The sequence below is a fragment of the Hydra viridissima genome, unplaced genomic scaffold, assembly GCF_058129835.1.
Source record: "Hydra viridissima isolate aposymbiotic clone 2 unplaced genomic scaffold, HvirCarnegie_v1 scaffold_1, whole genome shotgun sequence".
Classification (NCBI taxonomy): domain Eukaryota; kingdom Metazoa; phylum Cnidaria; class Hydrozoa; order Anthoathecata; family Hydridae; genus Hydra; species Hydra viridissima.
The window spans coordinates 39,708,941-39,724,193 of record NW_028324300.1 but is presented as its reverse complement, the minus strand read 5'-3'; the positions used below and the strand labels follow the sequence as shown (position 1 = coordinate 39,724,193).

Sequence of the window (15,253 nt, the reverse complement as noted above, 5' to 3'; positions counted from 1 at the left end):
AAATAAAACCACAAAGATAATTTAAACATTTTTAAAACAAAAAATTATACAAAATAAAAATATTTTGGAAAACGATCTTGATAAAATCATTCTTGATCATAAATATCAACATCTTCTGTATCACCTTCTGTCACCACACTCTCCTCTTGATTTGATGCTCGCTTTCCACCATCCAAACGATATGGTGCAAACTTCAAACAATCTGCAATATACCGTCGTACATCGTGTTTTTTTATCTTAAAACATCGGGTAACTGCATCTAAATGAAAACAACTTATTAGCTTTTAACAACTATAAACGGTGTTCTAAATTGAACAAAAAATTCAACAAAAAAAACTTTTTTCTGACTTGATCACCTAAGTTTTCCAAAACAACCTGTATAAGTTGTGTGAAACATGACATAAGAGTACAGATAAACATGGATGAGTCCGTCAGGCAGAGATCTCAAAACATTACCCTTACAAAAAAACCCAGTGAACTTCCAGTGAAAAATTGTTCCAAAACCCAGCGAACTTCCAGTGATCTTTTCCAGCGAACTTCCAGTGATCTTGTTCCAAAACCCAGTGAACTTCCAGTGAACTTTTCTAGTGAACTTCCAGTGATCTTGTTCCAAAACCCAGTGAACTTCCAGTGAACTTTTCTAGTGAACTTCCAGTGATCTTTAAAGATCATTGGAAGTTCACTAGAAAAGCTTTCATAGCTAATTAGCTATGAAAGTTAACTTTCATGTTTATACATAAAAATTGGAAGTTTAGCGAATTCGCTGGAATTTTATTTTTTAGGATATATATTTTTTTAAAACGTTCATAAACATTTTAAATATTTAAAACCGTGAAGCGCGAAATAAGACAAATTAAGCATAGGAAAAAAAAAAGTTTAATATAACATTTATTTAAAAATATCGATATTTAGAATAAAAATACAATGTATAAATAATAAACTACCTTAAGTATGAATACAAATTTTCATAAATCAAATTTTTTTCTATTTTAACCATTTAAACAAACAAAACAGAAAATCAGTTGTATTTTTATTTTTTTGTTTTGATAGAGATTTAAATCATAAAACATAATCTACAAAAAAATTTAATAAAGCATAATCATTTTGCATAAGCTTACACGAGCTTGTTTGAAAAACTTTGAAAAAAAATTGAATAAAAAAAATGTGTATCTCATTAGTCGAGAACCAAAAGGCTGTACGTACATTTTTTGTTTTCGAATAAATGCAATTTGTTTATTTTTCCTGATAATTTATCTAAACTTTTTTAAATTTTATTTATTAGTATATTTTAGTATATTTTGAGGCGAAAAAATCATGAGTTTAGCGTTGTGTTCGTTCTCCACAGACAAGTAATCAAAACAAAAAAAGAGAAAAGAAAATCGTAAGTTCGTGAGTTCGTTCGTAAGTATGTCTTTTAAATTGTGCTTGACGCATTCTTTTCCGTTTGGGACTTCGGAGCAAAAAAAAAATGATACAATATATAAAGGACATATATAATAATTATATAAAAACATATATAAAATAAACAGTAAAATAGTAAGCAAACTTAAATTAGTATAACATGTATAAACATAATTAACTTTAAAAACCAAGGATAAATTATAAAAACAAAAACATATGTATATTTAAAAATCGATAATTACTTTAAAATAAAAAAATTTGATTGGTGACACTGAAACATAAACCTGGCCTTACTATTAGAGATTATACGGTAATCAAAATAATTAATACTAAAAAAATATACTAAATCAATAATAATAATTACAAGATTAAAATAAAAAAATAAAAAATCAGACGAAAGTCACAAGCTAGTTGAAATTAAAAAATCCTATTATTTATTGTTTTTCTATAAAATAAAATTAAGACATAGTAGTCCTAACAAAATTTTGTTATTTATAAAAGATGAAAACTAGTGATATAATTATAATTAAATACGAAAAGTAATACAATTAAAATATAATACCTGCTTTAAAATAAGCTCTGCGCTCGTCATTAATTTTTTCACAGAGCGCAACACTGACATCATTTTTCGAAAAATTCGGAAACTTGGATATTGTAAGTTCTGTAAAAATTGCAGATAAACAATTTCTCGAATTGAATTGATTCTGGAATTCCAGAGTATAAGTGTTTAAATTTAATAATTTTTTACCTGTTATTAAATGCAACACAGCTGGATCAAGGCCAACTTTTTTTGAAACAGAAAACTTTGAAGAGCCTTTTTTTCCTGATAGCGAAGCATTCACCAACTTATTTCTTTCATAAAAATGGCCTAATAACTGTTTGACCAGCTTTTTTCTTGTTGGTGCTGTTAAGACTCTATTAGGAATCATGTTTTCAGTGACTTCTTTGTCACTGCATATATAATCTGTTGGTTGTGTTGTATGGGAAACTAATGAATGTGCTGGTACTTGTTCTAATAGTTGTGAATGCATTGATAGTGGAAGTTGTGAATTTGTTAGCGATGTTGGTTGTGAATGCAACAATGGTGGTGGCATTTGTGAAACAGAATATAGTTGTGCTGGTAGTGAAAAAGGTGGAGAAGGCATTTGAAATGAATTTGAAGTCGATTGAATGTTTTCCGATTGAAGTCGATTGAAGTCAATTGAATTGAACAAATTTTCATGAAACGAATTATGATTGTTAAGAAAAAGTGAGGAATCAGGATGTTCATTAATGGAGTCATTAGTTGAAAAAGACTGGAATTGTTTGGGTTGGGATTGGGTTGAGAAAGGAGGAGTTGTTGGTAATGTTTGTGATAAAAGAGGTTGTATTTGTGAATTTGTTGGTTGTAAATATAATGGAGATGGTTTTGAATGGGTTGTTGGTGGTTGGGAAATCAACATTTTTGCCTTCTTTCTTGGCAACTCTTCGCTTAAGTCACCTTCTTCTGCTTTGCTAACAAGCCCTAAAAGTGAAATAAAATCCATACATTTAAAAACATAGGGCATTATAAAACTGAGGGCATTTTTAACAGAGGATTTTATAAAACAGAAAAGTTGAGCATTTAAATTTACTGAATGGTCACAAGCAGTGAATGTCTAAAAGAAAAATGAAGTACACTAGAAATAGTCATAAAACAGCTGATAAAGTAAATCGCAAATGTTTAGCTATTATAATTCCATTTAAAATTTTTAAAACATTTTATAATAAAATTCTTATTATTGTAAAAAAAAGAAATAGAATTGCCAAAATTGATCTCAGCTATGCCAGTATTTTATTTGGAATACAAATGACTGTTTACTTACTTTCTATTTTTTTGTACAATGTTGTTAGCTTCTTAGCAAAATCTTCTTTTAATGCTATAGTATGAGTATTCTAGGTATTGTAAAAATATATGACACAAAACTATATTTTATGAATAAACAGGATAGGTCAATCAATTTTTGTTTATGCATAATGTCTGCTTTTCCAAAATTGTATGATTTTGATGAGTTTCCATTTTGGAAGAGTTAAAGCCATTTTTATAAATGAAACTATTAGCAGAATAAACTTACCAACAATAACTCCATTTGCTGAACTGTTATATATTCAACTCTAACAGAACCCTTAAAAGTAAACAAAGTTTTATCCAGAGTTTGAACTGATCTTGTTCAAAGTAAATTTTATAATATATAAACCTCAATTTCATTTGTTATGTTTAGCAATTTCTTATCTTTTTTTTTCTTGAGAAGTGAGCCTTTTTTCAATAATGCTTCTTCTAAACTGTCTAAATATAATAATATAATTACTATTTCATAAATGTTAAATATATCTTTAAAAACAGATGTTTGTAATACATCAAACATAAAAGACTACTAACGATGTCATTATATGAAATATCTTAAATGCTGGAAACATACGCAATTATTAATTAACAACTTTAAATATAAAATTTCAAAAGAAACTTAAAATATTTTCAAATTTGAAGCTTACCAACCACACATATAACTTTACCCTTCTCAATGGGGCCTTCATCTCGATTAGTAAGTTTTGTGTATCTTATATCACCCTCTTTGTTATTTACAAGAAAAGCCCTGTTAAGTACAGATGTATCCCATTCAACAGAGACAGTTCCGTTGCGAGACCATTGTACAACAGCAAACTTAGACATTATGAATACTAAGACTTAAGTAAATTTAAAGATTACAAATAAATACATAATTTTGAAAAAATTTTGAAGTAAATTATAAGTTGCTATTAAATCTAATACCTCATTAGCAATGTATAGTTATAGATCTGTATTACATAAATTTATAGATGTATATTAATAAGACTTTAAGTATTTACAAATTGTAACAACAAATAAGCAGTTAAATATATTGTAACCGAAATTGCAACGGTCTAGGGAGACAGTAGATTAAAGGAAAATTATCCAATTTTAACCAGTACCATGCTTCTGAAATTTTTTTTTTGTTAATTCACCTCCCCAAGGCCGAGAAGGCCACTACAGATGAAGAGGCTACTTAATTGTGGTTATAACCCTCTCTCAACTCTATAACTCCGAAACACAAACCTTGATGAACAAGGCCGCTGCATGAAGAAACAAGTTGAGCGCGGTACTACCAGGGACATGGTGGGGATCGAACTTGGAACCTCTCGCTTATAAAGCGAGCGCTCTACCACAACACCACTACCGCTTAAAATAACAACACTCTAATTGTTGCTGTGCAGGAAAGTGAATAAAATGACCTAGGTAACCCTAAAAAAAAAAACAGTAACCCAGTAGTTATAGAAAATGTAAATATTAACTTTATAAAATAAAAAAACAATTCTAAAGAAAAACAATATTTTTAAACCAGAAGTTTTTACAAAATTGACAAGCCAACATAAACTGTTGAAGGTTACATGTAATTTTTTATCACAAATATAAAATGCAACAGTTTAAAAAAAAAAAATAACAATTCACCAAAACAAAATTACAGTTCACCAAAAAAAATTATAGTTAACAAAAAAAAATTGCAGTTTACCAAAAAAAGAACAGTTCACCAAAAAAAAATTATGTAAACAGCTCACAAAAAAAAATTACAATGTTACAAACAAATCATCATGCAAAGATAAAAAGCAATAATAATACAAATAATAATATTATGCAAAGAATAATTATAGAAGAGTTAAAAAGGGCATAAATCAGGAATACTAACAACACAATCTTCAACCAAAAAAGCTTTTTGTATAATTTGCTCTGCAAAAATTATAGATAGACATTCTGCATAAGTATACATAAAAATATGCTTAGCTGCTTTCGGACTTGTTTTTAAAAATCTAACACAAGCAAAAACATTCATCTCAAAAATAAAGAAATATTCAATACTACAAAATGATCCACAAGTAAGTTTAACAAGTGAGTCACAATGACGAACATTCTTATGACGAATATGGTAAATGTTTTTGGCAATAGAGACTTTGTAATATTTTTGAATTTCAAAAATATGCTTACCTAAATAATGCTCAAAAAACAGTTTCTCACAATAAGGAATATTATAATTACAGCCTTTATCTAAGACTTTAATTGAGCCAATAATAACTCCTTTAAAATTAAAATTATAAGAAAATAACATGTCATCCAAAAAGTCAATGCAATCTTCATCTATAATATTAGAATGAGAAGCTTGAATGTTACATGTAGTTAAATATGAAAATCGATCTATTACTTGAGTAGATATATCTTGAGTACCATTTAAAAGAGATAAAATAATGCCATTAAAATTTTCAAACTGATGACAAGAATAAGATAATAAAGGCCCCCATAGACGAGCACATGAGGGAAGATGAAGTAATTGGTGCACATTATAAGACATATTCTCTCTACCATACAAACCAGGAAATTCGTAAACAAATCGATTAATTAATAATGTGGCTTCATTAACAACACTTTCAGATAATACCTTATTATTTAACATAAAAACAACATTAGATAAAAGAATAAAATGATCAAAAAACTGCGGAAGCAAAATATCACATAAAATAACAGGACCATAAAAAATTAAAAAACTCAACACCTTTCCAATGCTTTAGGCAACTTAATGATCGTGGAGTCCGCCTTATATTGCTTGGCACACTAATTACAGATAACCGATTATTTATAACAGTACAGTGTCTACGAATAGAAAAAATAGAACCAGAATAACAACTATCAAACCAGAAAGAAAACATAGCTTTCATAACACCAAGCTCTATACAGTGCAAATTATCAACAACTGTTCCATTTACACAATCAAAATTAGGCAATCTTACTAATGGTGAAATATCTAAAAACCCTTCAACCACATTAACACAAAAAAAATCTGTATTGCTTCTACAATTCATAGTAACATCAGAAAATGGATAAGTCATACAAGACCCCCTGCCTTTTGGAACTCTTTCCCCTCTAGAAGAACACCAATGGCAACCATTATAACCATTAAATTGCCTGCGACAAAAAACCAGAGCTCTTGCAATTGTATCACATGAAAAAATAGATACATGAAAAAAAACACGAACATTATTAGATAAGAGTATACCATTAGTGGATAGGTTAGTAAAAATATCAACAAAAGGAGATAAAAATAATTGTATATTTGGTTTTTTAAAACCCGACCAGAGACCAAAAAACAAAATGTTAGTAATTTGCAATGAATATGGAAAACTATGAATGGATGCTAGCAAAGGCCACAAGGACCACTTTGATGATTTGAAAATGGGAACTCCATCAGTATTAACAACAAGTCTAATTGTTGCTTGCCCATTTTCTTCAAGATCTGCTAAATGTATCCAATTGTTATCGCAAGTATTTTTAAGCTGTTTGTTTATGTTTAAAATATGAAAAAAATTGCATTTCTTATGAAGATAGGATGATGTAAAATATTTCAAACATTTTGTACACTGCTTATTAAGACTTAAAGCAACTTCACAAACATCACAAAAAAAAACTTTTTCATATAACTCTTTTTCCTTCTTAAAAAACTTCAAAAACAAATATTTAGATGTAGGCAAAACACTGTGTGGCAATAAAATAGTTAAGAGAGTTAACAACGCCTCTAAGGCTTCGTAGGACAAATTAAAGTGCAAAACAAAAGTCATTATGCATAAACATGCATTAGAGACATTTATCTTTGCCCCAGGATACAGAGGTGGACTCTCTGAACTTTCATTTTCATCAAACTCATCATTGATTGTTTCATTTTTTGGTTCATCTAAGTCAGATAAATGATCCATAAATTCATCGCCAATAGAATCATTGTCATCAGAGGTGCTCTCATTCTGTTGTTGAGCACAGTTAACTTTTGACATCCTCCAACGTGTTGTTCTTGGAATACTTACTTTGCCTGATTGCCATTTCTTGTAGCGATCAATTCTAGGCATCTAAAATAACAGAGGCAAGCAGGCAAAATTAAACTTTAGTTAAACAAGATTAACATCAGAAAGAGAACAAGAGAAACTATTGTACTTAACCTAATTGTGCTTAAATAACAATGATGCTTATTTAACAGCTAGTTCTTTAGTATATACAATACAAACTATACTTTTATTTGATGAAAATTTTTTTATCAAGTGTATGATGTATATATAAATATCAAATGCATATATATGTTAAATGAAGGTGTTTAAGCGGTATAAAATTTTAAAATTTTATTTAAATTTTATAATTATTCAGAAAATTTAATATTCTTTTGAAAACTATAAAACTTATAAAATATCTATTCTGATGAGTCTTAATTGATGAAACACAGTGTAAAATGAAATAAGTTTGATAAATGATTTTTACTAATTTATTATTGCTATGTTCTTTTAAGAACATTGAGCCCTCTATTTTAAGAATACATTTAAAATTATTCGGATATATATGTGTATATATATATACGTATGTATATATATATATATACATATATATATATAAATACATATATATATATATATATACATATATATATATATATATGTGTGTATATATATATATGTGTGTGTATATATATATATATACATATATATATATAAATACATATATATATATATATATATATACATATATATATATATGTGTATATATATATATGTGTGTGTATATATATATATATATATATATATATATATATATATATATATATATATATATATATATATATATATATATATATATATGTATGTATTTGACATATTTTTGAAAAACTTTTTTTTTGAAATTATAAGGACCCCTTAAAATATTTTTTATTCCAAAAAAATTTTAAACCTAGTGTTTTTGTATTAGATAGAACACATTTAGGGGGTGGGAACAAATTATTTTCAAAAATGCTGTTTTTGGGACACCCTAATACACACACACACACACACACACACACACACACACACACACACACACACACACACACACACACACACACACACACACACACAGATATATATATATGTATATATATATATATATATATATATATATATATATATATATATATATATATATATATATATATATATATATATATATATATATATATATATATAAATCAATCATTATCTATTATGTTCAATAATCTACAATAAAGAAATTTATAATAATAAATTTTTGTGAAATTATAAAGTTGAATATGAATTCGCTTTAATAAAAATGAACATACTGAACAACATGCCTGTGGTTTTGGAAATTGAGTAGAACTTAAAATAATAGAAACTGAAACTGTGGATATAAAAAAACAACGTTTACTTTATTACAGAAATTGGAAAAAAATTTTCAAGATGTTATATCTGTCAAATTTCAAAAAAGTTATGTTAGCAAAAGTTATATCAATATTGAGTTATGAAACCCGCGGCGTTTTCGATTATTGAAAATCAGCGCTAAATTTCCACTAAGGTTTTACATCACTGGAAATAAAATGACGTTTTTTGTTAAACTTCCAGTGAACTTCCAGCGAAGTCGTAAAATTTGCGGAAAACCCAGCGAACTCGGTGAATTTCCAGTGATCTTTTACATTTCCAGTGATCTTTTACATTTCCAGTGATCTTTCACTGGAAGTTCGCTGGGTTTTTTTGTAAGGGTACAGTAAGATATTCGTGCATTTTACAAGCATTAATATTAACTTTCACATCGTTTACAAGCGAGTGTAAACATTTAACGATCAATAGTGGGGAAAAAACAACTTAATATTGATCCAATTTACTTCGTTATTGTCCAAGATAGCAACTTTTTCGGATAAAGCATACATCACACAAATAAAACATACATTTATGTGTGTGTATATATATATATATATATACTCACACACACACACATACCAATAACTCCTCTGTAAATATTTAAAGTTTGAAATCCTGTCTTTTTTATTTGTTTTGCGTTAGATCCAGTCAAATTAAACTTTGCTTGCAGTTTATTTGCCATTAACCTGTAAAGGCAAAATAAATTTAATTTTAAAAATACAGTAAAAACTATATTAACAAAATCATGATAAAATTATGCAATAAAACAACAATGGATATCTCAATTAAGATTTGAAAAAGCACACAAGAATACAACTGAGTAGTTAGTAAACAGACATGTCTAGACATGTCTGTTTATATTTGATTTGAACAGGTATATCAAAATATACCTGTTTAATACATTTGTCACACATTTTTTAGCGCTGCTCCCACCAAGTCTAGAAAGTTCTTTCACCTGTAATTGAAAAGTAATTTTACAGGTTATAATATATATTGAAACCTGTGCATATATATGGGTGTGTGTATGTATATAAATTCTTCTAATAACTTGAAAACACGTAAATCATTCAAATTTTATAAAAATCGCAGACCTCTAGTAAAAAAAAATTCAAAACATGAAAATGTTTTGAATGTTTATTATATAAAATTTAGAATAGCTCACGCTGCCTTATTTTTCATACAATAAGTTCATATAATTAGTTTAAAACAATTAAAACCTTACAAATGATTTAAACTCTTTAGGGTTTGTTAACCCTGCATCAAAGTTAATTAAATCTGCAAGCTCAGTAAATGGTTGGGGAAGATGATAAACATCATCTTTATTTTCTTTAAAAGTATGAACTAATCTAAACAGATCGTCAAGCCTTGTATTGATCTGTTCCAACTTTTGAATTACCATCAATTGAAATGTTAAATATGAAAAGAATAAATTGATTTTTGTGTCAAAAATCTTTATCAAACTAATGTTCCAGCCTGCATATCAAAGCATCAGACTTTTTCAAGTTATCAGCATTCTAGAATGACACAACAGTGTCATTCTAGATTGCTGATAACAAATAACAATACAATAAAACAATAACAAAAAAACGGGCAAAAAAAGTAAGCTCAGAAACTATATTACCTTTATCATCATTGTTGTTTAAAAAGACTTCATCACGTACACTTGCAGAGTCTTTCCTTAGTGGCAAAATCAATGGGATCACTGAAGATATCATACAATCATTTTCTGGCTCAACCACAGAATCACTTCTTTGGCTATTTTTTGGCATGCTAACACATGAACTGCCTGAAAATGATTTAAGTGGTAAACAACCTAATATAATTTTAGCAAAAATAGATGCTATTACAAAAAATAAACTCACAAGGACAAACCTTATAATTTTTATGAATTTTTTTTTTAACATTATATTTTCTTCATACTAATGTTGATTTTAAATATAGAGTATACATTTACCTTTCTTTTTCTTTTTAAGAGACATCTCTCCTGCACTACTTTCACTTTCATCTTTGTCATTCAAGAACTTTTTAACATCTAAACAATAAAAATTCAACCAAATCCTAACAAGAACTAACAATCAATTTTACCAAAAGGACAACTGACTTGTTTACAATATATCTTTAAATATTTGATAAACATTAACAAAAAAATTAATATATTTTTTTAAAATTCATAAAAAGCTGCAATAAAAAAATAATGGTGCAATCACAAAATTATGCAAGTGCTCACCTAAAGTAGATTTCTTTGTTTGCTTGATTTTCTTATTAGGAGGAACAGGAAGTGGGAATGTGATTTGTTTCTTATCAGGAGAACTTCTTTTGCGCACTTATAAAATTTTACAAAACAAACATTACAGTTTTTTACAAGTCTTTAAAAACAAAGGAGAATTTATCTTGCCATTTTTCACCTAGTTGTTTTAATTTTTAATTTTAAAATATAGCTTTGTAGAACTTTAAAAAATAGGAAAACTTAACCAAAAATTCAAAAGTTATGAAAAATCAAAGTTTGTGGCTAGTTTGTAAGTAATTTTTTTTGTTTGTCTTTACAATTAAAAACAATCAAAAAAATACTAACAATCAACAGGTCTCATGTCTAGTTATGCAATCTAAATCCTCCTTACATTTGTAACTTTAGGAACCCTTTAAAAAAATATTTACTGAAATGTAAAAAGGTTTACCTGATATAGGAGGCTTATTACATTTTTTACTTATTACATCCATTACTCCACTGGTCTCTCCAGCAGTAACATTGTCACCATACTCATCACATACACTTTTATCATTATCTAAAGATTTCAATAAAGCAAATGAAAATATTAAAAAGAAAAAAAAGAAAAAAAAAGGGGACAAATGGTGTTCAATATTAGTAAATTTAAAAAATTAACAAATAAAAAGTGTTATTGTAATATTTTTCCTTATGTTAACACAATATTTTAAAATACCTGTAATTTTGACATATTTTAGTTTAAACTTAAGCCAATCATCTGTTGGGTCATATCTTTTTTTAATTGCTGATTCCACCTTTCGATTTGGCCAATAAACAAAGCCATTCTTTATCCAATTTGATGGAATTGTATTTTCATACTCACAAACAACACCTTCTTTTGAATACTCAAACCAAACTGCTCTGGCCCATACCATAGTTCAAAGGTTTTGACTGTAAGTTGGATTTTATTAGCTGATAATAAATTGAAAAAACCTGTAAAACCTTTAGCAAGAAATTTTGAGGAGAGAATTTATTCTAGTATATTCAAAGTGTTTAATTCTCTTAATAGTGCTTATTTTTTAAATAGTTATATTTTTTATCTTAGGAAACATTTTGCAAAGTATAACTAAAAGAAATGAATATTTTCAAGCATCAAACATACTTATAAATTGTTTAATGTCAGAAAATAAAAATTTTTTGACTAATTTTCAATACAATAAAACAAAATATAGTTTGCACATCATATTTTATTGTGAACTGTTTCAGGTTTACTCTTAAAAAAAAAAAACAAAAAAAAAACAAATACTGCACATCATACTTTAGGTGTGAATATTTCATGGAAAATTAAACTCCCTCTGTTTTTTCAAAATACTGTTCCAATTTATAAATTGGAACAGTATTTTGAAACAAAATTTTTCATTAAAAAAAAAAAAAACTTTTTTAAAAAATAATTGTGTAATGTAGTAGACTACATTATCGGCATAAAAATGTTCATTACATTATAGAAAAATGTCTAAATTTTATGTAAAAAATGTGTTTAATTAACAACATAACTTATTTTTCATAATTCTTTATGTTAAATGCAAATCAGAACAGTATTCGGAACAGGGGGAGTATTAAATTACAGCAACAGTAATAATATAAATATAAATGAAACAACTATAAACTACTGAATTTTTAATAAAAGGTATCTATAATTCAACATTGTGATGCAGTGGTAGAATAACAGTCCCAGTTTTATATGGAATAGCACATGCTTTATTTTTTATTTAAATTTTTTTCATGATTTTTTTCTGAAACCTGCTGTTTGCATGCAGAAAATAAATATCCAAGAGTTTTGAGCAACATGGATTGCTAAAAAACCCATCTAGTCTGCACAACTTGTAAACATTACATTTAATATCATTTTCATTTAAAATTTTTGTAATGCAGATCACTTTTGGTGAATGAAGGAAAAACCAGCTGTCTTTGTTATTAGACGCAGTTTTTGTTTTCATAATCTTCTCATTTTTATAAGAACTAGTATTTTCAATTTCAATGATTCTTTTAGCAATCTGTGACAATGGATTTTGACATTTACGAATATACTTTTTAAGAGTTCTGAGGTAATTCTCAAAAGTGAAACCAGAGATTTCTTACAAGCTAGAGGAATGATTACTAATATCATCAGCGATGTGAGTTAAATTATGAATATTATAACTCATAAAATCTTGTCCATACAAAACAGGAGCAGTGCTTACAAACCAATTTAAAAGCTGCTGTGAGAATAACACTAATTCACCATTTTTAAAAAACTTGTCATCAACCATTATGGTCACTGCTACAGATAATGCCAAGAAATGATGATAAATTTGGTGTGAAACAATATCTTTTAATACAACCATGCCAGTATACAAAAGAAAGTTCTTAAACTCTGTGGCTTTCCATCGCTTAAACTCAGCCAGACTTCGTGGTTGCCGGACAAACTCAGATGGCATTTTGCCAGTAAGTTGTAGAAGATACTCTGATATGGCCGCCTTTTGAGTAGTTGCAAGTCTAGATATATTTGGACCTTCGCACAAATATGTCAGGATTCTTTTAACTACACCAAGATATACTAAATCCATTATGTCTAAAACAAATCCTGAACAACAAGGAAAATTTATCTTTGATAAACTGCATAAACTTTTTTGATGCTCTTTGTAATTACATAAATTAAACTCAATATCAGTTCTTAAAGGATAATCTAGTCCTTCAAATATAACACGCCCATTGATATATTGCCCACGAATTTCACAACGCTCACATGCATTATAACCATTATGACTAATAATAGATTTTAAAAATTGTCTTGCTGGAGCATCACAACAGAAATATTTCACAGAAAGAGGATAATGCTTCCCTGCATGCTTCACGCCATTCAAACATAAAGATGTTAATTCTTCTAAAAAATCTTCTAATAACTCTTCCTCAGATGAGGGTTTAGCATTTCCACAAAATATTGCAACACTAAATGGTGACAACTTTGAAAACCTACATAATATTGGCCATATTTGAACAGAAGAACTTTTAAATAACGGAAGACCATCAATATTAACAACCAATTCAATTTTATCAATGTTGGGCATCTTAATTAAATTTCTAAGAATGCATTTCTGTAATCCAAAATAAATATACTCCCCACCACACTTAAGCTTTACTTCAATACTTTTAGGTGTATTTAACAACGTTCTTACATCATTTGGTAAATTATCATGGCCAAATAACTGCATCAACTTAAGTAGTTCGTTAGTTGCTATGTTGGAAATTTGATTTTGTACAACCCATTTAGCCAACATAGATTGAAACGTATCCTCTGCACCATTGTCAGAAATTCTGGCTTCTCCCTCAATATAATTTTCATCACTGCTCTCAGGTGAATCAATAATACTGTGATTAGGACTTTCAACCAAAACATAATCTTGATTCACATCAACATCATCATCAACAGCAAGATTTTTCATAGGTGCAACATTGGTTTGGGAAGCTAATTTTACAATACCTTTATTAATTTTTCTCCATTGAGAAGTCCTTGAAGTCATAATTTAATACTTTTAATTTATTAAGTATCTGAAACAAAAATAAATGCCAATTAGCTAACTTTATGTATATATATATGTATGTATGTATGTATGTATGTATATATATATATATATATATATATATATATATATATATGTATATATATGTATATATATGTATATGTATATGTATATATATATATATAGACAACCATGTTAGAATTACAAAACTATGACATATATATATATATATATATATATATATATATATATATATATATATATATATATATATATATATATGTATATGTATATATATATATATATAGACAACCATGTTAGAATTACAAAACTATGACATATATATATATATATATATATATATATATATATATATATATATATATATATATATATATATATATATATATATACATATATAAAATATGATGTGCAAACAAAATATAGTTTGCACAAACTAAAAAGCTCAACTTTACGTATTTAATATAAAAATACTACTCAACCTATATATGTATTTACCATAATTTGAAACTTGACCCTGCGGGCATACTAACATTTAATCAACGCTTAATTAAAGTTCTCCCAAAATGTTTAAATCTAATTTTGTTTTGATTTAGAACGTAAGTTATTCGAATGTTCCGTTTAAACCCTACCTAAACATTAATTTTAAACGCAATTTAAACTCCATCTAAATGTTCGTTTTAAACGCTGTACGAATGTTGTAAATAAAATGATCGTTTTATATTACTTTTCAGTATTTAGTATAAGTATAACATTCATACTAAATACTGAAAAGTAATGAGAAAACATCTGATTATACATTTATGCATTTAAAATTGTAATA

The 15,253-nt window shown here is 27.3% G+C and overlaps 2 protein-coding genes and 2 pseudogenes across 5 annotated transcripts in view; 1 reads left to right on the top strand and 3 right to left on the bottom strand.

Annotated features, from left to right (window-relative positions):
* LOC149894945 (NACHT, LRR and PYD domains-containing protein 3-like) overlaps positions 1-15,253 on the top strand; it is a 226,798-nt gene that overhangs the window by 184,734 nt on the left and 26,811 nt on the right. The window lies entirely within an intron of this gene.
* LOC145184011 (uncharacterized) lies at positions 22-14,436 on the bottom strand (annotated as a pseudogene). Its single transcript, XR_016447446.1, has 10 exons — positions 12,731-14,436; positions 11,586-11,800; positions 11,322-11,429; positions 10,874-10,969; positions 10,601-10,678; positions 10,268-10,459; positions 9,869-10,056; positions 9,537-9,601; positions 9,226-9,332; positions 22-259 (listed from the first exon to the last, which is right to left on the bottom strand). The product of XR_016447446.1 is annotated as an uncharacterized LOC145184011 (transcript).
* LOC149894948 (uncharacterized) lies at positions 1,806-4,279 on the bottom strand. Of its 3 annotated transcripts, none has more exons than XM_090076770.1 (6): positions 3,913-4,233; positions 3,618-3,706; positions 3,495-3,545; positions 3,246-3,315; positions 2,150-2,905; positions 1,806-2,062 (listed from the first exon to the last, which is right to left on the bottom strand). In XM_090076770.1, the coding sequence occupies exons 1-6, from the start codon at positions 4,088-4,090 to the stop codon at positions 1,950-1,952; spliced, it is 1,257 nt and encodes a 418-aa protein (XP_089932896.1). In that variant the 5' UTR covers positions 4,091-4,233; the 3' UTR covers positions 1,806-1,949. The 3 variants fall into 3 exon arrangements, with proteins under 3 accessions (XP_089932896.1, XP_089932897.1, XP_089932898.1); XM_090076772.1 differs by lacking the exon at positions 1,806-2,062 and adding an exon at positions 3,015-3,038 and having other exon boundaries at positions 2,810-2,905; positions 3,913-4,279; XM_090076771.1 differs by lacking the exon at positions 1,806-2,062 and having other exon boundaries at positions 2,786-3,038; positions 3,913-4,279.
* Positions 4,752-7,335, bottom strand: LOC149894947 (uncharacterized; annotated as a pseudogene).